The 26,830-nt window shown below is 36.1% G+C and overlaps 2 protein-coding genes across 2 annotated transcripts in view; one reads left to right on the top strand and one right to left on the bottom strand.

Annotated features, from left to right (window-relative positions):
* The window catches only part of LOC134844458 (tRNA dimethylallyltransferase-like), a 147,448-nt gene that overhangs the window by 76,991 nt on the left and 43,627 nt on the right, over window positions 1-26,830 (bottom strand). The gene's annotated exons all lie outside the window — the stretch shown is intronic.
* LOC134844425 (uncharacterized) overlaps window positions 1-26,830 on the top strand; it is a 44,989-nt gene that overhangs the window by 15,538 nt on the left and 2,621 nt on the right. The window contains exons 2-3 of the mRNA XM_063861098.1: window positions 24,950-25,423; window positions 26,039-26,197. Coding sequence (XP_063717168.1) covers window positions 24,968-25,423; window positions 26,039-26,197 — 615 coding nt within the window. The 5' untranslated portion in view covers window positions 24,950-24,967. The remainder of the gene's footprint in view (window positions 1-24,949; window positions 25,424-26,038; window positions 26,198-26,830) is intronic.

Here is a 26,830-nt window from a genome sequence, read left to right as displayed (position 1 = left end):
TTAGAGTTTCAAAATGAAATATAGAAATAATGAAGAGAGCCTTACTTGAATCGTAAAACAGAAAAAAATATATGAGCAAAAAAAAGCCCATTGAAACGTCTTGCTTACTTTTTTTCCCAAATTTGAAGCAAAAAAAAAACGAAAAAAAAATATTTCGAACTTTCAATGAAATTCAAACTTTTTGTATTTTTTTTTTAGTTTTTGAAACGGATTATTTCCTGTTTAAAAACAAGCAGGTCCTGTCAGATTCGAACCCAGGATCTTTGGCGTCCCAGGCGTATTCGTTACCTCCAGACTAAGTGCGCCGGAGACGCTTCGAAGTTTTTACTCAAAACGAACCAAGATACCAATTGATTCCAATGATTCTGTTAAAAAAATTGTAGGCCGAAAAAAGTCTATATTCTGAATTGATAATGCGGCTCTTTTTCCTTCCCCCCACCTGCAAAGTTTTACATGTAAGTTTGTTGACCAGATTGTCCGATTGTTATGAAAATTTACATACAGACTAATAAGGCCACGACAAACATATTTGGTCTTCATGCTCAACGTGGTAAAACCACTCGTTACACTAATATATTGAAGCTCGTGTGAGGTGGGGGGGGGAATATACGATAACGCTTGCTAATCGCAGGCGTTAGTTATAAAGTTAATTTGCAAAACAGAAATTTTTCAACAAATGTTGTTTTGCCACGCTCAATTTTTTACTATTCCAATCACGACTGAATAAACCATTTTAACTCAAAATGATATATCATTCTTCCCTGTTTCTTAGGAAAAAAACGGATTAAACGAAACAAAAATATTTGTTAAAACTTGATTTCCCGTCAAAAAAACTATCGCAGGCCACCTGTCTTTCCTTATCCGATGGTGAAAGCAATTAGCGTTTATTTTTTTCCAAAAATATTGAAAAAAAAGTTTAAACTTTGTAACTTTGTAGTCGCACATGTAAGAAGAAACTCCTTTACAACGGAAAAAGCAAGGAGCAAAAACGTTGAAAAATTTTTGAGTCTTGAAATCTCAAAAATTTATTGTAAAACCAGTTTAAAAAACTTTGTGAATACCCAAAAATGCATAACTTTGCCATTTATGCATCACCTTATACTAAACATTGTCTACACACCATATTCCACGTACTAAACTGAGCTTCTGTCGCTTACGAAAGCTTGTTTGCAAGCATATGCGTTTTGCTTCAGGTAGAATTTCGAGAAAAGGAGGCTGTCCAATCTCTACGTTTTATTCAGTTGTAGCAGTAATGTTATTTGGTTGACTTCTGAGGGTTTTTGCCAAAATTTGGTATACTTTCTCACCCTATGATCACTTATGTTTGTAACTATTTCAGCATTTTAAGCGGATATAATCTAAATTTTCAGTCGAAACTGTATTGCAAAAATTTCTTGTTTTTCAAAATTATCGAGAGTTTTTTTTTATTGTTTTCTCATTATTTAAAGCTTAATCAAGAAAATAAAAAGAAAAAAATGAGTTGTAGTTTTTTTCTGTGTTTTCATGGCCGGATGATAATCCTTGGTTTTTGCTTACGTGTGAAAATTGTAATTGTTAGAGCCGCTTCCTTACTAAGTTTAGAGAAACGTTCTAGTCGAATGCTGATAAACAAGTAAGTTATTTTTCTTTCAACCCCTAAATCCCTTTTATATGCACATGGTGGTGACTGTGCAAATAACACAGAGTGTTCCGACCATAGTCTTCAAATTACAACAGAAAAACTTTTTTCCCCAAATTAGTGTCGTTTTTTTCTGCGTGGTTAGATCAAAAGATCTGAGCAAAGAACAAGCTCTTAGGCATATTCATCTGTCATGGTAAATTGAGCGAATTGGAAAAATTTCTGTAGAAAGACTAAATATTACAAACAGGTTAAAAAAATCTCGAAAAACGAACATTACAACTTTACTCGAGTGAAGCTTAGTTTTCACGGCTTAGATTACGCTATTCTAAGCTATTAAAATACGCTATTGTAAGACTGTTCGCACTCTTTTTTCGCTCGAATTAAGACTAAAAATCAAAAATTTCTTATCTACTTGTATAGATGCTGAGACACTTCTTTGAAATTTTTTAAATGTCGTTTAAGTCACCACTAAAAGGGCTTCATTAGGATTCATCATTAGACCAGTTATGATGATTATTTGTCTTATATTTTTTTGAGTGGAAAGCAAAAAACAAAGAAAAAACTTAATACAAAGTTCCTCCCCATTTTGCAAATGATCGGAACAATAACCAAGTAAAACATAAAAATGGACATCGAACCAATTCTACAAAAAAGTTCCAGTTTACCGCACTACATGCGAAGCGTAATTAAACAAATATCAATTATCTCATTGAAAATTTTTCAAATACTTCTCATTATTATGAAAAACAGTCCTTCAATAGCCTTGAAACAAAAAAAGTTCTCTGATAATAAAATGTCTATAATTAGTCTAATGAAAAACTATAGCAGAAAAAGAACACAAGAAAACTTTTTAAATTCATAAAAATTAACGCAAATTAAAAAGTCAGTCTTTGAAAAAAAAAAAAAAGATGGCAGGTTACTGTCAAATTACAAAGAATGTTCCGATCATAGTCAATTTTTTTCAAATTATTAAGTTTAAAAAAATTAGCATTTTGTTCCGGCAACTGGAAGTAAGGAGGAACGGTTGATTCCGTTGCCGCGTTTTTTTTTCGTTCAAAATCCTGTACAACAAAAAATCATTAGATTTAGTTCAGTGATATATGATGCTAAACCTAGTTCATTCGTAAGTCGAATCAAAACCATTTAATTTGGAGCAAGCTATGTAACAACGCTAGATATCAATTTCGCAAAAAATAAATATTTTATTTTAAGCTGAAGAAAACCAGTTAATAAAACTTAGTTTAGCGCTTCCCCATGTATGCGAGTTGAAAAAACTCTTAAAATGAATCTATGAAATTCCTTTGTTTTTAGGAAAAGAGTTGCTTTCATTTTTGTTCCGACCATTGAAAATGGGGAGATTTGTATTCGGGTGTTTTAGTTTTTTTTTCCACGCAAAATGAGGTACCACAAATAATTATCGGAATAGGTTGAGTGATATATCCTATTTAAGTCCTTTCAGTCGTTATTCGAATGGCATTTAAAAATTTCGAAATTTTTGTGTCGAAAAAAAAACGGGTTTGAAACTTTTGATTTTTGGTCTAATTTCGAGCTAATAAGGTAATCGTGTACGCTTATAATAGCTTATTTATGCCGTGAAAACCTTTTTATACTAAACTAAAGGTAGTTTTTGGAGTTTTTAGCGGGTTTGGGAAATTCGGCAAAAACATTTTTTTCTCGGTTCACACGTGATTTTTCTTCAAAATTTTTCCATTTGACCTCTTTTACTGTGACTCTCAAACTTGGCTACGTCCCGTTTTTTCATTTTATCACAACATGCAACAGATCTTTTTATTACAACATGCAGAAAAAAAACGACACTATTTTGGAAAAAGAAACTTTTTCAAGAATGTGAAAAAAAAAATTCGTGCTTTTTGCACACTAATCAACTATCCTTGTTGTTCCAACCATAGAAAAAGGGAAGGAACTTTGTATTCGGGCGTGTTTTAGTTTTTTTTGCTTTTTGTTTTCCACGCAAAATCAGGTACTCTAAATAATCATCGGAATGGGTCGAATGCTATATCATATTAAAGCTCTTGCAGTCGTGATTCGAACGAAATTTGAAAATTTTTAATTTTTTTTTCTATGTCGAGAAAAACCGGTCTGAAATTTTTGATTTCTGGTCTAATTTCGAGCTTATAAGGAGACCGTGTAGGCTTACAATAGCTTATTTAAGCTTAATTCAAGCCGTGAAAACTTAGTTCTACTCAAGTAAGAGTAGTTTTTGCGCAATTTTGGGAATCAAAAATTTGATATTTCAAAAGACTTCTGCTGCAAAAAAGTTTGATAATTTTTCAAAATTTTCCCCTTTTTTTTCATTTTTCTACTCATTTATCTTCAAAATCTGTATTCCAATTGACCTATTTTACTATGAGTCTCAATTATACCTATATTTTGTTTTTTCGTTCAGATTTTTTATCAAAACATGCAGAAAAAACGGCACCAATTGGAACAAACTTTTTTGTACTTTTTGAAGACTGTGGACGGAACATTCTGTGCTACTTGCTCAGTAACCGTTATATATTTTTTTGAAATATAATTAGTCAAATTAATTTCTATGAAAATTTCGAGGTACATCACGTTTTTCTGTTTCAAAAATAACTGTTGTCTGAAACTTCTGCGCTACTAGCAACCGGCACTGTTTGTTATTTAATCCAATGAAAATTTTACCACTAAATCTTTTTTGAAAATTGATTTGAAATAGATGAACACGACTAATCCTAAAGAGTAAGTTCGCACATGCGAGAAATAAGTTGAATTTATAACAGAACATGCACAAAATCAAATTATTAGCAACTAAAAATTTTCCGAACTAGCAAAAACCAAAAACAATGTTCGCCAAAAAGTCAAGACAACGCTAATCAAAATAGAATTTGAAAAATTATCAGCTGTCTTATTTTCACTGCCTTAAAAGCAGTTTTTTTCTGGGGCCTACTTACAATATGAGCTCCAGTAAGTAAACTCACGAATCAAAAGCACAGGTTGATTTTAGCCATCTACTGATAACAAGGGTAAAGCAGTCGTCACTGATGATGGACCCCAACCCCATTTTTCTTCATACTTAATTGAAATTTTGTTGCAAGTAGCAAGTCATCTGGCAAGTAAATTTAAGATTTTCAACACATCGTTTGGCAGTCAGCCAAATACTAGTAATGAACGGTTGCACATATTTGTACACTCACGAATGAATGATATATGATTTTACTTGAAAAAACACCCCAATGCAAAGTTCCTTTCTACTACTTGCTCGGAACGACAATCGCCGTTCGTGGTCAGATGAAACAGTCGCAGCTAATGAAGAAATCATTTGAAGCCTGTAGATCTATGCTCATATGTGGTAGATACATTTCAGTTTTAGAATTTTCATTATTTGTGTCTGTTTCTTCCTTTTTGGACTTGGGAGTTGTAGTCTTTAGAGAGGTGGTTTCCATCTGATCTCCAAGTGCTCATTTATGGTTTGAGTGGCGCCTCAGACGCCTTTCTGCTGCACATCAATAAAAGAGACGGTTGCGTATCGGCGTTTACTGCCCAATAGGAAGGCCGCGAAGCGTGGACAATTATAGTGAGTCGTGTCATAAAGTGAATGTTTGCTTTGTGTTTAGGCGTCTAAATTTCACTTAGACTGGTCTGCGACAAAGCATGGCGATCGTTTTACAGCCTCCCCAGTTGAAAGCCGATTGCAGTCACGGCTACTGGGCATCTTTAGCGGCTCTGATTATCGGTAGGTGCTCGTTATAGCCTCATTTCGAATAAAGAATAAAGGCAGAGCAACTAGTCAAGTACAAACGAGCTGCCTGCTGGCTCCCTCAGGACTGAACTTAGTATCTTAGCTTCAAAGTCAGCAGCCTATCACAAAGGACCGTTCCCAGGTAGCTCGCTATTGAGCTTCCCAGCTAGAAAAATCACCACCTATCCTTTAATATCTCCCCTCTTTCCATTCCCCTTTCCCACCAGTAAAATCCATCTTCGACCGAGCAATAAATAATCTCCCCTCGCTCTTGTACTCGCTTCACTCTTTTTATACTGCTGGATACATTGATTTTTTTATGCTCACTCCAAATTGGAATCGTTGATTTTTTGAAGTGAACCATCGAATTGTTCACGCCTGTCCCACACCTGTAAAGCACCTGCGAGATGTAATTGTACAAGCAAATCGCTTTGAGAGGGGACTAGCAGACGCCTCGTTACTCTTTATTAGATACTACAGTACACTTATGATCAAATAAGACTAGCTCAAAGTACAAATTAATTGAACCTATTTATCGTACCACGTCAATACAGAATATTCGATGAAGTGAGAGTTATTTTTAATACAATCTGTTCATCTGTTTGAAATTCCGAACTCATAAAAAGCAACTTGGGAAGAAATATAAAGTTCAAATTGGAAGTATATGCGTAAAAAAATAAAGATATTTAGATGTACAGTTTTTCGAAACAATTAGTTTGTCATTTTTTCTTGATTGAGTCTAAATAATCAATTGCGTAGTTTGCTCCTCTTTCTAGATAGGGTTTAACTGCAGGTAGGTCATAAGTCTGGTGAGCAAACACTCCCGCGCCCAGACCAAGTGTGAAGAAAATAGGAGAGGTGCTTCTCATCACAAGTCCGAGTAAGATGCCACTGGTAAAGTGGCCACCCGGGCTGAGTTTCTGGAACTTTTCCAGACCATCTTTCAAGTAGTCTACACTAGAGTCCACAATAGAATCGTTACCCATATTTGACTTCAAAAATTCCTCATTCATTCATTGCAATTCTGAAAACAAACTATTTTAATCAACTAAGATTTCAAGAACATGGTAAAACAGCATGAAAAATGGAAGACAGAATAACTTTACAACGGCATCAAGTTGCGCGATCTGATATCAATACGAACAAAAAGCAGAAACGGTTATATTCTGGTTGTTTGTTTTGGCTAAATAGTAGACGAACTTTTAATTGGTTGAGTTGATTCACGTTTATTACATGTGGGCGGGTATGGGGCGGGGTTGTTAATTACCAGAAGTATTGGGGTGTAAATTGTTACTTGTTTTTATACAACGCAGACAATTAGCCAATTACACCCCTATGTTTGCAATGCTCAACGAACCAGTACTTAAGTACCCAGAGGTACCAGGTTCAATTCCGGTACTTTCCGGGCCAGTAGTCAAGACATTATTTAGCCCAGATCAAATCACCATCTTCAGTTATGAAAACAGTTAGGCATGTATTTATTCACTCAACCACACGAAACTAGATCCATTCAACTTTAGCACTGGAAAGTCAAGAGGCGGGATCAATTTTGGTTGTTATAACTAGTACTAACTCAGCACCCGCCCTCAGCGCAGTGAAGCTAGTAATAGCAAACATGGCCGCACAGTGGGAGTCGTTGGATGATTGAAGACTCTGAAGCGGTGCATTTGGGCGGGATAGTTGGCAAAGTCGATTAGAAAATCGGCCAGCGTAACGGCGATAATGACCAGTGTCTAACATTTGGTCTGCCAAATAGCCATCAGAGCGGACATTAAAGCCAGATAAGCAGCTATTAAGACGAACTATTTCAAACAAGAAGCAGTTTGACGTGAGAATTCTTTGCCTCAAAACAATTCAAACACGATGTTTTTCGAATTAGAAAAATCAAAATTTTTTCTCTAACATTCATCTCAGTGTGTAAGGTTGTTGATTAAGCACTAGGCTACCTGAACACATCTAGCTGGTTTAGAGTGCCAACTGGGGAGTGTGAGCAGGTCACACTCCAGTGACTGGCTCATAACTGGAGAGTGCACTGTTGTCTTGTCTACAGCTGATGGACTGGAAAGGAGGAAAGGGAGGGATCAAAATGAGTAGAGTGAGCCAGCAGGGACTGAAAATGAACGGTGTTTGGTTTGTTTAGTGCGCGAAGCGCTAGTTTAAATCAACACAAACATTTAAGATTCATTTCAAATCACTAGCTACACGTTTGGTCGTTGGTACTATTTAGTCTCTGGTGTCATAACAAAACGGGTGGGGTAAATTAGACGAAATCGAGATTACACTAAAATAAAACAGTTTGGGTTTTTTTCACCTGATTTCTTAGCTTTAGTTTCCGTCTCATTACACTTTCGTTTAAATTACACACCCCCAAGAAAAAATACTTTTGTACTGTTAATTGATTAGGCTCATTCGAGAACGAAGCCCAGTTTGGAAACTTCTATATCAACATTCGATCATCTCAAATATCAGTTGAGAATAGACAACAGAAAAAACCTTCAACCAAACAATTTTGTTTTTCAATTCAACCCCCGCACCAAGCGCCCATGGCTCATAATCGATTATATTGTCATAATATGCTCAGCATCTATAAAATGACAAAATAATCGATTATAATCCATTGAAATGGATTATAATCCTAATAATTTTTTTGTCAACATAATTCATTATAATCGATTATAATCCATTAAAAATGGATTATGCTCCTAAACATTTTTATGCTAATAAAATCCATTATAACGGACTTTTTCGAGGGGTTATTTACAATTTTGAATTTTAATCAAAGTTATCTCATTTCCTGTTTAGTGCAGTTGCTAACGCATTGCGTTTAATAAAATGTTACTTTTCACAATAAAATTTATATTTTTGTCTCTACTTTTTTAGTTCATCGCAGTTCAGCACTTTACCCCCCCCCCCCCCCCCCCCCCCCGTTTACTCCCCCCATTTACCCCGACCACCCAAAAATAATCGATTATAATGCATTATCTTGGCAAAAATAATCGATTTCAGAGACAAAAATGATGGATTATAATCGATTGTAATGGACTATTTTTGTTTCAAAAATAATCGATTATAATGGCAATATAATCGATTTCGTGGTCTGAATTTTACATCTGTAATGGATTTTTATGGATTATTTTTTTGTCTCGGGAATCCAATATAATCGATTTGAATCAATGGGCGCTCGGTGCGGGACTCAATCATCGAAATTCCGCAATAAATCGACAGTAAGCATGAAATAAACCAAACACCAAATTTTTCTAAAATAAAATTTTTTGAATTGTATGAAAAACAAACTTTGTTACAACAAATTCGTGCCGCTGTTGGATGGACAGCCTGCTGTTGAAATTAGTTAGTTTCACTAACTAGCAGTACATTGGTTAGTAGTAGTAAGATAAACAGAGACTAGAGAGGGACTTGGTGATGATGACATATGTTTATAACAGTGGGGCAGAGCAAGTGGGGGGCAGTTAGTTAGTGCGTGGCCAGGCTGGCATCCTCGGCCACTCTCTAGTACCAGTCACTACTTATCTTCTCAAAGGAGCACAAGTTTATTCTAAACAAAGCCACAGTCTGCTACTCACTCTCGCTATGTTCACTCTTTAGTATCATCCTCGCTAAGTGAAAAAACAAATCAGAAAGTGGAGACGTCAATTGTTGTATTGAGAATTATAAGCCAAGTATATCGTATTTTAGTCTACAACTCCGTGAACAAAAGAACGTAAAACTTTGTCCCAACTCACTAACAATTCATGTCGCAAACGCCATCCCCAGCGTGGCTTTTTTTGAGATCTCGGGTATATCCAAGTTATGATCCCTCTAACAGATTATCACAAAGAGAATGGCGTGAAATGAGATAGATCGCTAGTTGCTGGAGAATTAACTGAAGCTATTTATTATCATTTGCCAACTTGATCTAGGGTTTTATCGAGGAGGCTTATTTCTAAGGTCAACGAAATTGATCAGAAAAGACCCAATTTAGCCCAAAAAATTCTGGCCCAGATAAATAATAGCAAAAACGCGCCACGAATGTCCCTTTTTTATGTATTTTGATACATTGGGATAGTTTAAGTAACATGGCTCACGTAAACCAGTACCAAAGAGAACCCGTTTGGAAGTCAGTTGTCGAAAGGGGGCGTGCCACTAAAAACGGCAACATCGAAGTCCGCCATGCATCATCTGTGCTTGCCGTTTGAGTGCAAAGACACATTCGATGGCCTAGAGAAAAAGTTGCAGATTTATATAGATCTCATATGAACTTTATCGCACTGAGGTTTAGAGCAATGAGCTGGCATCTGTTCAGTATAAATGGTCTCAACTAGCGGGTTCCAATGCAAGTTTGAATTAACCCTGACAATCCAAAACCAAGCCACATAAAGAACCACTAACATTCATCAGTTTCAAAAAATTTCAACCCATCACTTACAAAGAGCTAGTTAAGCGTCTTTGTGGGCTTTGTCTATCTTTTAACGACGTCTGCTGAGTCTCAAAAGGACTAATAATAGCCTCATTACACGAGGGACATTTGAAGAGAGCCACTACTGCTAATTAGCACACTAATTAACCCTCTCTTTCCCTAGTCAATTCGCCCATTTACACTTTTTTCAAATCGAGTCAAAATAACGAAAATTCTTATCTCGTTTTGCCTCAATTGATTTTGTCAAAACTTGCTCGCAGCATTTAGCGGCTAGTTTCCTTTTTGAATTATGCAAAACGTGGGAATCGGCGAACAGTTAATTATATTCCAATCGGTCTAATCGACAGGTTAGAAAGAGTGATGGAATTTTAAAAGCGCCTGGATACAATTTGTAGTCGCCAATAATCAATAACAGTTATCTTTGAAACTGAGCTATTGTAGGTCTCATTACTACTGACTTAATTTCAAAGCCAATCGAAATCAAATTAAAATGCAGTTTCAAGACCATCATCATTATTTCATTTAATTCACCCAAAATTAAGGGTCAAACTTTCCCAAATTGTTGTTTTTTTTTGCAAAATTTGTACCTGTTTTTTCTACCATTTTTAAGGCTCAGCAAAAAAATATATATTTTTTACCCTGTTTATTTCAAGGGGCTTATCAAATTAGAAGATTCAATCATTAAAAAAGAAATATCAAACTTTGAAACAAATATTTTACAAAAAAAAAAATAAATTGAGTGAAATTTTTATCACTTCAAAGTTCATTTCCCTTTTTTGTCGATACGTTCAAAATAAACCAAAAAAACTTGCAACACTACAAGAAAATCTGAAAGACAATTAAAAACCGCCAAACAATTGATAATTGTTGCAAACCGAGGGTCTCTTGTTTAATTATTGCTAACTGCCTTATGATTTTATGAGCCTCAAAATATCCCCATTATTTTTGTGAAACTTGCGAAGACTTTTAAAAAGGATAGAAGACCCCTAAAAACTTCAGAAAAAGCCAAAAGACTTAAGGTTGAGATCAATACAAATTATTTCACAAAGCGGCTTTGGGTGCGTTCTTCGCCGTGATAAGATTTGCAGAATTAGCAAATGGTTGAATTAACTTCTTCCAAGGGAGAGACAAAGCAAAAGATCGATCTATTTCAGCGGGTGATATTTAGAGTACAGTAAGTGCCTGTTAATTTGTATCTGCAGAGAGGGGCGTGTTTCTTCCCAGCCTCTGCTAACCTAAGTGAGCCAGGGCAAAATAGAGAAGGAATCAGGCCCATTATTGTACAATTAGTGCAACCCAAGTTGCTCTTTTGATTTATCCAAAGGAGAACCCAGATTAGCTAGAAAAGCTCACCCAGTCAAAGTCTCAAATCAATTTGGACTACGTCGTTATTCAATAAATAAGTTCCAGAGCTATTTTCCAAAAAAAAGTAATACCTTATTTTTCAATTTTTCTGCGATTCCACTAAAGCAGATCTTAATTAGCTTCTCCAAATCTCTTGTAAAACGAAAGTTAAAATGCACAATTTTAAATCATTTAATCACTTAGTTCACCCGTAATCACGGGTCAAACGTTCCAAAACTCCTCCAAAAACGACAAAGACTCGCTTTTGCAGAAGGCAAATTCACATTGCCTATTAAGTATTAGGAACTTTTGGACTATCTAGGACTGGGTCGCACCTTGTTAATTCCATCGAGTTCCGCTAAGAGGACAGATGGTCAGATATGGGGACAGAATTGCAGCCAAATGGCCCTTCTCTTCTTCAATTGGGGGAAGATAACATTTGTGAATTAGTAAAAGGGGTGCGGCCGGGTCGGTTTGTTCACGGGGCGCGGTCTGTTGTCCCCATTTATCTGGTCAAGTTGCACTCGGCGACAAATGAGGCGAGTTCAAAGGATGGGGAAATTAAATTAGGAAAGCAACTTCAATTCAGATGCAAATCACAATCAAGACCATTATTTTGCTTTATCGGCATTAACATTAATCAGAAATAATTTCAAGATCTGCAATTTTGGGACAATTCCAACTAATATTTGGCGATTACCAACTATTTTTTTTTCAAATACGCAATGTAATTTGTAACTTATCGGAAATTTTCTTATTACATAGAGCAAACAACTTTGACTTCCTGGCGTTCTTTTGATTTCAAATAGTTTCCCTAAATTAATAATTTCATTCAATTTGTTCCGTTTTCCTCGCCAAATGGGCGTGTCCATTTGTATGATAATCTGTAAGCCCAGATATTCAACTCAACTAGGTATTGAGGGTTATCAGAGGGCTCATCGGGCCAATGTGGGGAAAGTGAAGGGAGGTGAAGGGGTGGAATGAGCCGGGGTCCATTCACACATTCGGCTTTGATCGGTCGGTCGGGCCAGAGCGAAACAAAAGGCCGAGAGCCTCTTCACTGTGAATCAATTTAGCCAAAACTGGAACTGGAATGAAAGTCATTGCCTCTCAGACTAGCCCTATTGCCCCTAAAAGCATTTTGACTTTGTTCTGCCAAATGAATTAGAAGCGGGAACAAATTCAGATTCAGATAAACTCCATCTGAAAGCAGGCTCATTCAGAGCCATCTAGCAGCTAGGTCCAATAATCGATGAGTAAAAAGTTTTTACGTCTTAGTTGAAGATTTAATTTAAAGTTCTTCAATAACTTTTATTCATAGGAGATTTTTTTTAACTTTGCGAGGCTGAGCTTTGACTGCCTTCTCAGCTGGTGCTTTATTTGATGGCCTGCTTTCGTTCTCTGCGGCAGGCAGTGGCGAGTTATAGTGGGAAGTTCAAAGGGACCATAAATTTAGCATGACAATGGGCAAATTAGCGAGAGTTAGAACTGTCGCACCAGTTCAAAAGTGCGAATTCATTTCATTAGCATGGCCAACACCTCCACTCAACGAGAGACCCTTTCACCCAGTAATCACTGGCCTATTCCCCGGTCAATCAGGAGATGACTTGCTAAGTTGGATTGTTATGACTTTTCTGATTGCACTTCAATCTGAAGAAAATGATCAAAAACAACATAAACAAAAAACATGTCCGCTTAAAATTTGATTGAAACACAACTGATTGAAATTTCTATTCAAACAAGAAAAAATGGTTTTTTATAACTTTTTTTCCAATTTTTCTAGCGTTTTTATCTTGAAAATATCAACTTTCAGAGCTCTCTTGAAACATCATACTCATCTCAAAATTGGTATAAGTTATCGCTAAATTCGCCTTAGGAAAGCGTCAAAAAATGATGCCATGATATCATAAATAGTTCTGAAAGGAGTATGAGAAAATTGGTTATGGGTGTTCATTCCCCCTAAAAGATCTTTTGATTAAATTTCACGCCAGAAAAAAAAGAAAGATTCACAAATAAATGCAGATTGACAAATAAATCCTTGGATAGGATTGCAGATTAATTTTTTCGAATCTGATTTAGGAGGCCCAAATTTAAAGCGTAGCGGCTAATAAAAAATGCAGGCTCTGAATTTTAGATGGAGTTGAGGAACGTTTCAGCGGAAGTTTTAGGGATGTAAGTTTACGACTCGCGATAGGAAATAAACTTGTCAACAAGTAAGTGTAACTGGTTAATATTAAAAGAGGAACACGTGAGCGATATGTTTATGATCTAGTGCAGCTGCTTTCCAAAGCGAGACAAAAACTAAGTTCCAACCCCTTTTTGGACCCGGATTATAGTCCGAGCAAAAAAAAAATATATTAATTTTCATAAATCGGAGATGAGACTTTCGTAAATACAAGAGTGAAATATTTCAAACAATTGCAAACATTGAATTTCAAGCTTTTGGCGATGACGCATTTCGTCAGCATGTTGCTATTATATTGTAAGCGGTAATAAATCTCAGAAATAATTCATCAAGTTTCGGCTTCAGCTACCTCTTATACACTCTTTAGAAAGATACCGTCGCCAGTATTCTCTATGTACATTTTGGAACCAACCCCGAGCAGCTAGAGGCGTTAAATTTTTATGTCAATCAATTATAGACGCAGAAAATCAAACGCTGATGACAAACATTATGGACAAGAATTGCACTTGAAATGTGTTTATGGAGCCATAAAACACAGTCATGAGCCAGTGAGCTGGCTTTGACTTCTCAGAACGGAAGGAAGGACGAAATTCGAAAAAAGAACGTAGTAAACCCATGATTCAACGCCAGTTCACAGTTGAAAGCTATCCACAATTTTTATCAAAAAAATAACCCCTCCCCCCCCCCCCCCGTGGTTAATCAGATTCACAATGAACACTCAATTATGACATCAGACGCATGCAATCTATTGCACTTTTCTGGAAACTACGTATTTTCGTTCACAAACATCATCGATTTTTTTGGCCAAAAATTCTCTTATAGTTCATTTCTTAATTTTTCTTCAGTCCAAAAATTTTACGACCACTTTCAATTTTTGTCCGGTTCTGAAACTATATAACAATTGACGCGCTCGTGTCATTATAATTGGCACATGTTTTGTTTTGAAGCACCGGTGGCTAAACAAGTGAACGATTGAGTAGCAATAAATTTTATAATTAATCGTGATGACCACCATGATAGCATGATAGTTTTACGCGATGTGATGTTTTCTTTTTCGGCTGACCGAGACTTAATGAATAAACAAACTCACAATTAAGCTGGTTTCTAGTCGTTCAATCTATAGATTCATTCATTCAAAACGCTCAAGGGATCAATATCAATTGACCAGCAAAGCTAGACTGACCAGATATACAGAAACAGAATATGACCATTGATAAGAGAAAATACAAATTACAATGAGCTTAATGAGAGTGCGCGGCGCTTTGATTCCGGCCCATTAAAGTCAGCTGTCCGCTCTGCTGTCTTTTGTTTTCACAACTCTTCTAAAATATGAATATTCTTCGCGACTTATTAAAAAGTCGATTTTGAAACTAGCACCGAAGTATCTGATCAAAGTAGTGGGAGTTATATATGAAGTCATGTGAACAACCGGACTGAAAATTTGTTAACTTCAATTTTTTGGTTTGAGAGACACCAAACTTGAATGAAGGCATTAATCGCACGTGCTAAGTCCGTACGTACATAACCCTTAAATTGCATATTGCATGGGATTCGGGTTTTTGTTCGAGACCTGGTGTCGTCTATCATAACAAGACTGTCCGTATTAAGCCCTGAATGTTCGGACTGCTATTTAATTGACCTCGAATCGTTTTTTGTAATTGAACTCGAATCGTTTTTTGGAAAAACTGAATTGTACACTGTTCATATTAAAAATTAAATATTACAATTTGAGTCGTGGATGGAATTAATAAAACCAATTTGCTGCCTCAATTCAATTTGGAACGATTTTTTTAGTGCGGGATAATTCGCCACGCGTGTAAACAATAAAACAAGACTGCTCGTATCAGGGCGAAGCCCTGAATGTTCCGACTGCATTTTAAGGTTTATGGAGCAGTAATAACATTAAAAAATTAAATGTAATAAAAAAAATGAACTTTTTTTTTCTAAAATTTGAATTTTTTTAATGAAAATCATCCCCCACACGCTATATAAAGTACAAAAGGATAGATTTTGCTCCTTATAACAAATCAATTATGGCAAATAAGCTTCTTTCAACCAATTTGGAACGATTTCTAAGACGTATTAACTCTCCGCTTACGCGTTAATAGCGCGAAATATATCGCGCGTTAATTTTCCCAAATTGGCCAGAATGGCAATCTTTAAACACACATAACTTTACGAAAAATGATCACAGGTGAAATATTTTTTCAAATTTGAGCTCATGACAACAATAACTTTGGAATGTTATTAAAAATTCCGTCAAAAATGGCTAGTTAAAAAGTCGAAATTTGTCTGAAAAAAACCCACCCCGAGCACAAATATTCCGTTACTTTCGTATCGAAAGTCAGAACAACAAGCAGTTTAGACAGAATCATGGCGGGCACTAATTTATGTACACTATTCCTCTCGTGCCTACTGTAAGCGCAGCAGAGCAAGCATATTCTACTTGCCAATGCCTTCTTGTTACAAATTGTCATTTGTTACGAATTATCGCCTGATACGAATTTTAGCCTGTTACGAATCGTCGCCCTACTCCTTTTCTTGTTTTTTAAAACCTCTTTTTTGTAAAGCATTCGGTAATAAAACTGTGTTCTGTACTACACATTTGCAACAAAACCCTTTCGTCCAGATGGTTCTAGCAAAATATCATCACAAAAAGATCCTCCGCATGCAGTAGTTCACATGATTCTATTAAGATCTATCAAGCAATCTTTGATACCAAATATCAACTTTTGAAAGTTTATACTATACAAAAGTTGTAAAATTTATGAATTGCCTCGAGTTATGCAAGAGCTTGACAAAACTACCAATGAGCGATAACAAAGTCCAACCTTTTAGAACTCAATGACCCAGAATCAGCAGTGATATAGCAAATCAAAAGGAGTAAAGCTATTGAAGACTAGATTCAAAATATCACTAGCAAAAAACTATCAACAAATATGCTAAGCTGCGCAGCGCAAACACAATTGAATGAATTCGGGTCATTATTGAAATCTCGAAAACTTTATGAAAAACGATCACCCATAGTATTTCAACACGTACTCTAAGCGGAGCTTCGCACTAGTTGTTATAAATGACATAAATAACAAGGTTTACTACAAGTATGCTAAGCGGAGCTTCGCACTACTTGTGATAAATTACAAACACAACAAGGCAAGCTAGCCGAAAGAAAAACAGATGAAAATCACTAGGCAAAAAATCGTTTGCATGTGTTGAACTAGCATCGTAAAAACAAGACTGCTCAAACGTCATGACAAAGCTCTGAATGTTCCGACTGCACTTTAAAGTCAAATACGTTTTTTGTTTGAATAAATGACGAAGTAACGAGAAAAATTGGAAAAAATTTTTTTTTTTCATGTTTATCCCCCAACACGCTTTGTAAATTACCATGAGAGTCTTTAGCGTCTCGTGTTTCTTTAATAAAACTAAATTGCAGAGCTCAATTGAACTTTAAAACGCATTAGTTTGGGGGCTATTCTCATGTGCTAAGGACTCATGAGCGAAAGAACGAAAACAAAAACAGTCGAAAGTCAATTATTAAAATGAATCACATGCCTTTGAACTAAAAGGAATTAAATGAAGCAACATTCCCTTTATAAGGCAACCCTTACAATAAAAAATTTGTTCCAATTCACTGGCGGTCAGTGACAATTTGTATATTTTATTTCTGACGTTTTATATTCGGTCAATATCAATTTTAAGTCTCTGGAAATGTTTATTTTCTTTAAGACTTTTCTGATTAGATGATTCACGCTTTCTGATACTGAAATCTAATTTTTTGCCAATTCTGTCTATGAGGGATTCGACCATTAATTTGCCGTTTACGCGTGTTATAAGAACACAATTTATCGTGCATTTATTATCCAAAAATAGCAACTTTCAAACCCTGTAACTTAACAAAAAAAAAACAAATTACGGCTGAAATATCTTTTTAAACTTGAGCTCAGGACTACCTTATCTTTCAGATGGTATATTTAAAAAAATCCGTCGAGAGCGCTTAGTTAAATAGTCAAAATATGATTGAAAATCACACTAAGGATTAAAACTCCACACTTTCTTCGAATATCGGAACAATGAAATTTTCAGACACTTTCCCGATACACAAGATTATTTCGAAAAGTTAACAAAAACTCGCTCAAAAGAAAAGATCAGCAACTGGTTGAATTTAATTTCAATTAGTTGAATGTAAAATTAACACAGAGGCGAAGCTGGGCTTCGCAAACACTAGCGAGAACACAACAAAAAGCAGCTCTAGAGTTCTAAAAAAAGCAATAAGAAAAAACAAAAATAAGCCTCGAATTAGTAAAAATTCGGCGAAGTCTCGGACTCGAATCTACTGAGATCAAAGAATTATGAGTCTCACGCAGTAACCACCTAGCCACGGACGCTTAGTTCATCACAAGCCGCAAACAAAACCGAGAACAGATGCTATGAAATTTCCAATGCTACAGATCGTGATTACAGCATGAAGGCACACAAGTGAACACTTTTAATGAACACTTATATTTGCGGCTTGTGTTTATGATGGACAAAATTAGCCACAATTTCAAATTTTATGGCTAGCCACAACTTTTTCCATCACAAACACAATTCATCACAAACACTACCCAAAAATAAAGCCGAGAACAGATGCTATGATATCTCCAATGCTACAGAACATGATTACAGCAGAAAGGCACACAAGTGAACACTTTTAATGGAACCTTTTATTTGCGGCTAGTGTTTGTGATGGAAAAACTAGCCACCATTTCAAACTTTATGGCTAGCCATAATTTTGTCCAACACAAACACAGTTCATCACTAACACAAGTTAACAATTGCGACACAGTTAACTTAATTGGAACAAAGTAAGGTTTAGCACTCTCAATAAGTTCAATCCTTTGCATCAGGGTGTGCGATTGAAAAAGAAACAACCACATTGACAACTAAATTTCTGTGATTATAAATGACATTTCAGCAAAAACGATTGAATTTCTTACGAAATATTTTCAATATCAATACTGTAAATGCATTTATACAGCGGTGTAATGGGCCTTCAACCTGTGCATTATCCCCTTCCCTTGATAGAATTTTTATTTCGATCAGAAAACACAGTAAGCGTCTGGTTCTGACCCCTTAGTAGAGTGAAAGGAGATGAAGCAAATCAGTACAAACTGACTTTTCATTATGGAGCTTCAGACCCAAAATCCAAAAAGAAAGTAGACTGTTTGTTAAATGTGCCGTTCAATTGCTGATGCTTTCTGGCTTTTGTGCCAGCAGAGCCAGAGATTCTCCAGAGTTGAGACTAAGAATTGATCTTTATGTTATCAGACCCATTGTAGTCAGTATTCAAAAACCATTCATATCGCTATCAAAAACAATTACTCAAAACAAAAGGACCATTATTGATACTAATATTTTTTAATTCAAACAATTTATAGTTGGGAAGATGACATAAGTTTGAAGATTTTATTTTCCAACGCTTGTCTACGAGAATTAACAGCGGGCACTTGAATAATGGAGCCGAAATGTGTTGCGATCAACAGATGAACTTTCCCTTTCAGAAGCAAATTCCGCTCGTAAATCTTCGACTGCATCGCTTCGATGATGTAACATCTTTATGATCCGCTGAATAAAATTTCAATTTTAACCCGAACTTTCAATTTATAACTAAAGGTCCAGCAAATTTTCTAAAGACAAAAGATTTTTTAGCGCATGATTTGAAGGTTTCCGCTAGTTTTTTAAGGATCGGAAAATTGCAGTACAACTTTTAAGACAACGTTAAATCTTTGAACTCAATTTATAGTTGGGGAGATGACATAAGTTTGAAGATTTTCCATTACTACGCTGGATGTAAAAAATTAAAAGCGCATTTGCAGGTAATTGTTAGCAAAAAACGACGAGCCGCCTAATTACAAGCAGAAACATTTAATTTCTGAGACTCCACATCATATACGCCATCAACTTGAAAAGAAAGCTCAGCGCCGAGCTACTCATTGAGCCATCCCTCTGATTTCTTTAGAAAAATTCGAAGCCAGAGAACAGATCGAAAATTCGATCAACTGAATTTCTTTCATTTGAGGAAATCAGAAACTACTTGGAAAACTTCTGAAAAGTTTAAGCTCGAGGGCGGCTTTCGCTTAAACAACCGTACTTCAAGCTACTTGAATTGTTTTTTTTTTCACGTATTCACAAAAAGTTCAGTTTTCACTTAGTTTTTTCTTCAAAAAAAACTCATTCAAAAATTAATTAAACGATTAATTAATTATCAAAAGCTACGCAACCAAAAATTTTTAATAACTGTTGACAGGCCAAGTTAAATTTTATTGCAATATTTAAAAAAAAGAAACTGCCAGATATCATTCAGCTAAGATGTCCATGTCGTTAAATAATAAAAAAAATTCCTTCTATTTTATGATTAAAAGTTCCCAATCAAAGTTTTAGCGAATCAAACAACCAATCTACGAAAGCGGCGATAAGTTGACGGCGATAAACTATACAAATCAAAGACCCGAAATTTTTCAAAGACTATACCGACGGTGGAAAAGCGCCGCTTGTTCAACGCCTGGGGCGAAAAAATAAAATTAAAAAACTTTCTCACTTCATAACACCGGGCTTAGCAAAGTTCTGCGTTAAACGCTCTCTCTTATCCAGTTGTATGTAGCAAATATTGATGCTAGTAAGGCTATTTTCATCAGGCTAATTAGATAAAATTAAAAGAAATGTACCGCTTTTTACTTTTTCCATCCTGCCCCAAGGAGAAACATGGAGCCCAATTAACGGCAGCAAAAATTAGCTTCCCCGGAATGACTCCAGAAAAATATAATCTCGATAAATTAGACAAACAAAAACTTGATAAATTAGGCAAAAATGATGCATTTTTAGAACTATAAAAATCTTACAGCACAAAACAGCGGGAGACTACGGCGAAACCTTTTCGCGTCCCTATCATTAAATTAACTGTAGTAATCTCACAGCGTCAGATGAAAGCAGGTGTAAATTCCTTATTTTTTTCAATTAGGAGCTCCAGGCCAACAATTAGAAATAATCAGAACTCAAAATTGAAACAACAAAGATGTCATTCACGACAGCAAAACCCGGTCGGTAGAATGGATGAAAAAATGTACAGTTAGTGTGCGCGTCACTCAGGTAGACTAGCTAGTAATTACGTTGATTGTCATTAACTTCATAGTTAGTGTTCATGGTTATCATTATATCATCGTGTGCGAGTTATTATCAACGATAATCTTTGATCGGGAGAAAAATACTACGAGCAGTTCCATTGATCAAATGTTGGGAAATTTTCCAAATTAATTGGGAAAACATTTCGGAGAGCGGAGGAAAAATTAAAATTGGGATAAATATAATTGTTTTTGATTTGTAGATCGTTCACAATGAACAACAAGTGTGAATTGAAGTAAACAAGCACAACAAAAGTGAGCGGCCTCTTCCATCTGATAAAGTGTTCAGCTCTGAGAGGAAATCGGATCAAAAGTGGAGGGGCCCTTCATAACAGATTAATAATGAGGCAATTGCACAGTGCTGGCAAGGTAGATTTCAGTAAAGGAAATTTTATTGATAAAATCTTCAAAACTAAAATATCGCTATAAATTCAAATACAGGCCATAATTAGTTCAATTTGATCGATCGTATTCTGCACTGCAGCTTCATTAACTTTGAACTATCTCTCCGGTAGCATAAGCAAAAAGGTTTTGCGTGAGACCCGAAACTATCGGGTTATCAATTAAGCACGCAAAACACTAAGCGATTCGAATCAATTTGTGGTCTTCTTTATGATTAAAACCAAAAAAATAATTGCAGCTAACAATAAGCAAAAAAATTTATTACCTTTTCATAAGTATTTTACTGAAGCTCTTGCCAAATAAAACAAACTTTTTCGCTAAAAAAACGAGATCTTTGTGGCCATCTCTCTGCAAGCGTGGCTTTAAAGGGTAGACACCCTTTTTTAAAGGAACTCGTCCCCGTGATCCATCAAAGAGTCCCCCTTGGGTACTCTTTTATGATATTCATTTTCAGCCGACCCGCCCTTAATTTTTTCCTAAGGTGCAAATACATACTAATATTGAGTGGGGTGAACCCGTCAAAAAACGCAATTGTTTGGTCAAAACCGTTCAAAAAGTGCCCAAAAATGACATTTCTGCCCGTTTTAGCAGTAAAATTTGACAACCTTAGGTCTTCGTAGTTTTTATAACGCTTGCTAACCACAAGCGTAAAGAGAGCTCAGAACTTAGGATCGACCTAAAAAAAAGTTCGACACAAATTTCTTTGAGTCCTGTCGAGCAAACTTTAGCCGCCCCTGCCTTCGCGCTGAAAGCGCTTCGCTACGGAAATGGATTACTTTCTGCGCTTTTCAGTTTTGAACGACCTTTTTTAATGAACGCCAAATATGAAAAGATAGTCGGTTGCTGTTCAAATAGCACAAAATAATCCGACCAGACTGGTTTAGGAGAAGAAATCGATGTTATCATGTAGTAACGCGTTGTTTGGGCGACTTAGCTTGCCTCAATTCCATTTGGAATGATTTCCGAGCCGGATTGTTTTGCCACTTGCGCTATTCGTCGATAAGAAACGTAAGTAGCGCAAATTAATTACCTCAAAATGGCTACATTAACCCCAATAACTTCGCAAAAAATAATCTCAGCCTACCAGGCTGCGCAAGTAGGACAGACGGTTCCGAAAAACTTGAAACCGCAACGAAAAGCGAAAAAAAATTCTCGTTTTTTAAAATGTTTGTCGATGTGTTTTTGTGCATGTAAGAGTGTGTGTGAAGGGGGAGAGACTAAAGCTACCTTTTTCCTCACTGCTGATTTATATTTACAAATTTTGTTCGATGTTGGTTGATTCAAACTTTCAACTTTGTTCTTAAAAATCTTGAATTTTACTGAAATTGTCAATTTGAACCAAATAACCCGAGTAGAGTCTCAATTGACTGGCCTGGCCGGACTCATTTTGACCCAATTATTCTTGACGCCATTAAAATTTTTGATTTCATTTTCGAATCCGAATTACAAAGGTCATATATATCGTTCCAAAAGATCTAGACCATAAGTCAGTTAAGGCTGTAGTTTCTTAACGATCCTAAGCGGCTGGTCAGGAAAAAAAAGAGCTTGCCTTCAAAAACGAAGAAATCTAAGCCTAATTTTTTTATTTGAGACAAAAGCGGATGAATTTTGAACTCAATTAAAGTTATCCAAGATGAACTAAGTTCTTGTTTTCAAAACAACTCTATATCGATTAATAATTGGAGATAATACCAATGATAATTCGCTGCGTTATAAATTTCAAGCAAATACGGGCCATTTTTGAATTTGAATGATTCAGCTATTTCTAAACTTCATACCATCCAGGCCTAGCCAGGCCATGTCACAGCAACACGTGCAAAGGTGCGTGAGCCTGTTTGGGACTATTTATAGCACCTGGATCAAAACATAGGTCATCGTTGTTATTCATGTTAACTTGGCCATTGAACCAAATGGTATTTAAACGCCAAATCATGTGGATCCGTTTAAATTTTCAATTAAACAGGATTTTCGGCACGACTTGCTTGTTTCCAAAAACAAACTCTTCAAGAACACCTCAATCTTTATATTTCGAATAAAAGAAAAACTCAAAACAATTCAAAGCTTCATGGTTGCTTTGGTAATTCAATTCAAAATATCTCAAAAAGTGGTCAGCATCAAATTCAAGTACTATTTGAAAAATTCTTATAACTGTCAATATTATTTATAAATAATTTGACATAGTTAAATACTTTAATTGATAAGATAAATGTAACTCCCGCTGATAATTAGAGTATCTTTTTAATCGATTCAGTTATTTTTCACGCAGTTCCTTCGTTCTGTTTGGCTACTTTTTCAACCAATCACATTCGCCATCGCATTACTTGACGCATTTTTTCAACAAAAAAATTAAGTTACGGCGACAGCAATAACAAGACAATTAAAAAGTACATTTATTTATTCATGCTCACTTCATTTTCTCACTTCGGTTGAGCTAGATATAACAAACAAATTCCAAACTAATCCCTAATCCTCGGAAAAACTTCCAAGGCGAAAAAGATTCAATCTACATCTAGTTATTGTTCAAAAGCGGAACAAGTAGCGGCCATAATTCAAAAAGCGCAAAGATCCATTTTGAGAATTAACTGGAAAATTATCTGATTATGTTCAAAAACTTAGCATAAATTTGAATTCTGCTCCAATTCATTTTCATCAATTAAACAATCAGACTCAAGACGACAGCAGCGTCGTCTCTTAGTGACAGACTTTCTGCAAACTTCGCACTTCATTAACTGGTGAGTGATTAAAAATAGAGTTTATGATAGCTATCGTAATCGGAACACTGTCAACAAACACTTTAGAAACGAGGTTTTTCTACAGATTCTGCTTTATTAACTAAACAAAATAAGTAGGGCAAAATAGCGAGAGAAGATAGCCCGGTTTATTTAGTTCTGGAAACGGGTTGTGCCGTCAAGCTGAGTGGTAGGGCCGAGTCATTATCCCCCGGCAAAAAATAACCCTAATTGTTAAAACGGGCTATTGCCCGTACACCTAGCAGACAAAATAAACCATTTTTATAGTGTTTATTGCCCCAAGTTCACAAATATTTGTGCCGACTCGCAAATGCCAAGACAAGTTCGGCTCTGGCTCGCGGGTTAAATAGGGAATGAAAAATTATTTAGCAAAAAGTCCAAAACAAGAGCTGAAACCATGTGAAGCTAATTTGAGTTCTGTCTAGTTCAAACTTTCAATTGGGCATCAAACCTGTTGAAATTTGAAGACTAGCCTTAAGTCGTTAAAACGCGCTAGACGATAAATAAAATCCAGTCGAGCCAAGCCAGATATTTATCAGAAATTTTTGGAAAACTTCAGAGGACACAATTGCAATTTATCTCAATTAGAAAACACCTATCGCCGAATTAATCACTGAACTCCTTTTTCAAACTCAATTTTGCCTCTTAATTTAATTTTTACTTCGATTATTCAAAAATCCCTATCTTGCTTCACTTTTCATAAACATTATCTACTTGTAGAAAAACCGAAAAAATCATGAAAAGAGGATTGCAAGACGTAATTTATTAGCGGAGCATAAGCCGCAAAATAAACAATTACGAGTTTTTCCGGTTAGTGGGTCATCACAACAGCGACCCATCAATCGTTGAATTAGACCCAGCCAATGTCTTTTTATTCCACCCTCCACAATTCGCTTCTTTCCCTCCAGTCCCTCTTGTCTCGGGGTTGTGGCTAACCTAGTTCGGAGCTGGAGTCGCAATTAAATTGGACAGCCTTACAGGTGATATAAATCAAGCTGACCCCCTTAGTAGCCGGGGATCCATTCCCGGTTATCCCCTCTTTATGGGCCAGCGAGGGGCTCCGCTGGAGAGTTACAACTACAGCCTGGTCTGCGCAACGCCGCCGCGGCGACATCTGAATTCTGCAAAACCCAATTTGGGCTTAAATTAAAATTCAAACCAGTTCAATATCGAAAAAGTGAAACGGTCTGACTAAGTTTATTAACTATCACTTTCATGAGAAACACTCGAAAATTGAAAATCTCGACATTTATTGGCGTCGTATTTATGCTCACTAAGAACTTGATGCTTTGTCGCAAATATCGACTTTGATTTCTTCGAACGTTTTGCATCAAAAACTTTCACTTTAGATACCAATCACAGAGATAATGCTGCTCTCAACCACCCAATCAGCATTCCGCAATAACAACAACGCGCAACACAGCCAGCTTTCCTCTCTTACTAGCCCAAGCAAAGATGCCTCTTCGCCAGGTCAACAAGAGGTCAAGGGCTCGCCAGTCGAAACCACAGGGGTTAAAGTAGACCCGACATCCGAGGGACGCCAGGAACCAACGGTTTTACTCTGTTTCCACTGCGGCCAGATGTGTGCCAGTGCGTGGGAACTAGTACAGCATTTCAGCCAGTTCCACAGCCAGATTTATGCTCCTGGAGCAAATATATCCATCTCGGCAAATAAAGATACACCAGCAGTTCATACTGAATCTAAAACAGAAAACGTAAAAACAGAGACTGATTTCGAACATTGGAAGATGGAAGTTGATGAGCCTAGTCTATTCAAAGAGTTGAAAGATAATCGAAAAATGTCAAGCCTCAAAATCTCAAAAGTATGTATTTTACGTTTTCTTTCCAAATTAACCAAAATGTCTTTTCACACTTCTTTAACATTGTTAACTCGACTTATAAATTGCGGTTGGGCACCAGTTATTGCAAATTTGACAGTTATTTGAAAATTGCGAAGTAAGAAAAATTGGGGTGACTTGAGTGGCAAGATGAAAAGCGCCAATTCAGTGGCCAACTGCCAAAAGCAGAATCCAGCAAAACACTTTCAACTTCCATTTAACACTCAGTCCAAGTCTAATTCTTGACGCCCCTCACACTTCTGACCCACAAAGGGTAATAAAAATAGCGGGAAGGGGGGCTGGTTGTTGGTAGAATTTAATCACTTGAGGTACTGCTGTCCTGGTCAAACAAAAAGGCACTTCGATCTTATTTCCTCGGAACACAAATCCATCTGTTTAAGACATTAAAAGTGAACATTCCTCAAATATACTTTTTTCCTTAGCCCCAAAAAAGAGTTAAATCAAATATTGATTCCAAGTCTGCAATGGAAAGTACAATTAAGATCCATTCATTCATTGTGCAAATAACTTTTTGCAACAATATCAATCTTAAAATTCGGCTAATTAAAGTTTTTAACCAATGGTTCGTTTTTTTTTCAGATTAACTTTTCTCGAGGGCAAAGATCGAGTTCAAGATTGGGAGTTGTTCATTCTGCCGTCAAAATTAAAAGCAGATCTGCATTGAAGAAGTACCTCAAAACTTGCAAGGAAGAAGGGCAAAATACTAACTGTGCCCGTTGCGAGATCAATTTCAGCTCGGTAAGTTCCCAAAATTATCAAATTATTGCTAGATTTGATTTTTTTTAAAAACAAACTTTCCGCTGGTTATTTGTGTTTTGAAATTTTGAGCAAAATTTTTCTTTTTGCGCATTAAATTTTCCACATCTAATTTTCTTTTTGAACTATTTCTTGTCCGCGGAAGTTACATTTTAAAGCTGGGATGTTTTCAACCCGCCTCATTTGCTCACTCACAATAACCAGTAAATAGACACCCCCCGTCATTAATGGGCCTTTAGGAATGTTAGCCTCTCTTTCTGGAAATGAGAGAGCGTTGGTCCTGTAAGGCGATCGGACGAATCGGTTGGGCGGATGTACAGTGACAGGACAACTGAAGGAGAATTAAGAGTCGAATCAATTTAAGAGAAGAGTTGCAATCCAAAATCAAATTGCAAATTGATAGATACAAATTGCCTCACTTTATATTCTCTTTTATTGTTATTGCCAATAGGAAGACTTAAAAAATTGGCGAAAGGTCATTTGAAAATATGGCCAGGAAAAATTTAATTAAGCACCAATTTATGATCTCGCGAAGTTGTATTTTAGCCGTGAAAATTCACGAGGACAGTTATTAAGTGGGAAATAAACAGATGTGTGTTAAATTATTTCTAAGGG

The sequence above is a fragment of the Symsagittifera roscoffensis genome, chromosome 1 (assembly GCF_963678635.1).
Source record: "Symsagittifera roscoffensis chromosome 1, txSymRosc1.1, whole genome shotgun sequence".
In the NCBI taxonomy this organism is placed as follows: Eukaryota; Metazoa; Xenacoelomorpha; order Acoela; family Convolutidae; genus Symsagittifera; species Symsagittifera roscoffensis.
Note: the sequence above shows the minus strand (reverse complement) of the source record. Positions and strands in the feature narration are given on the sequence as shown.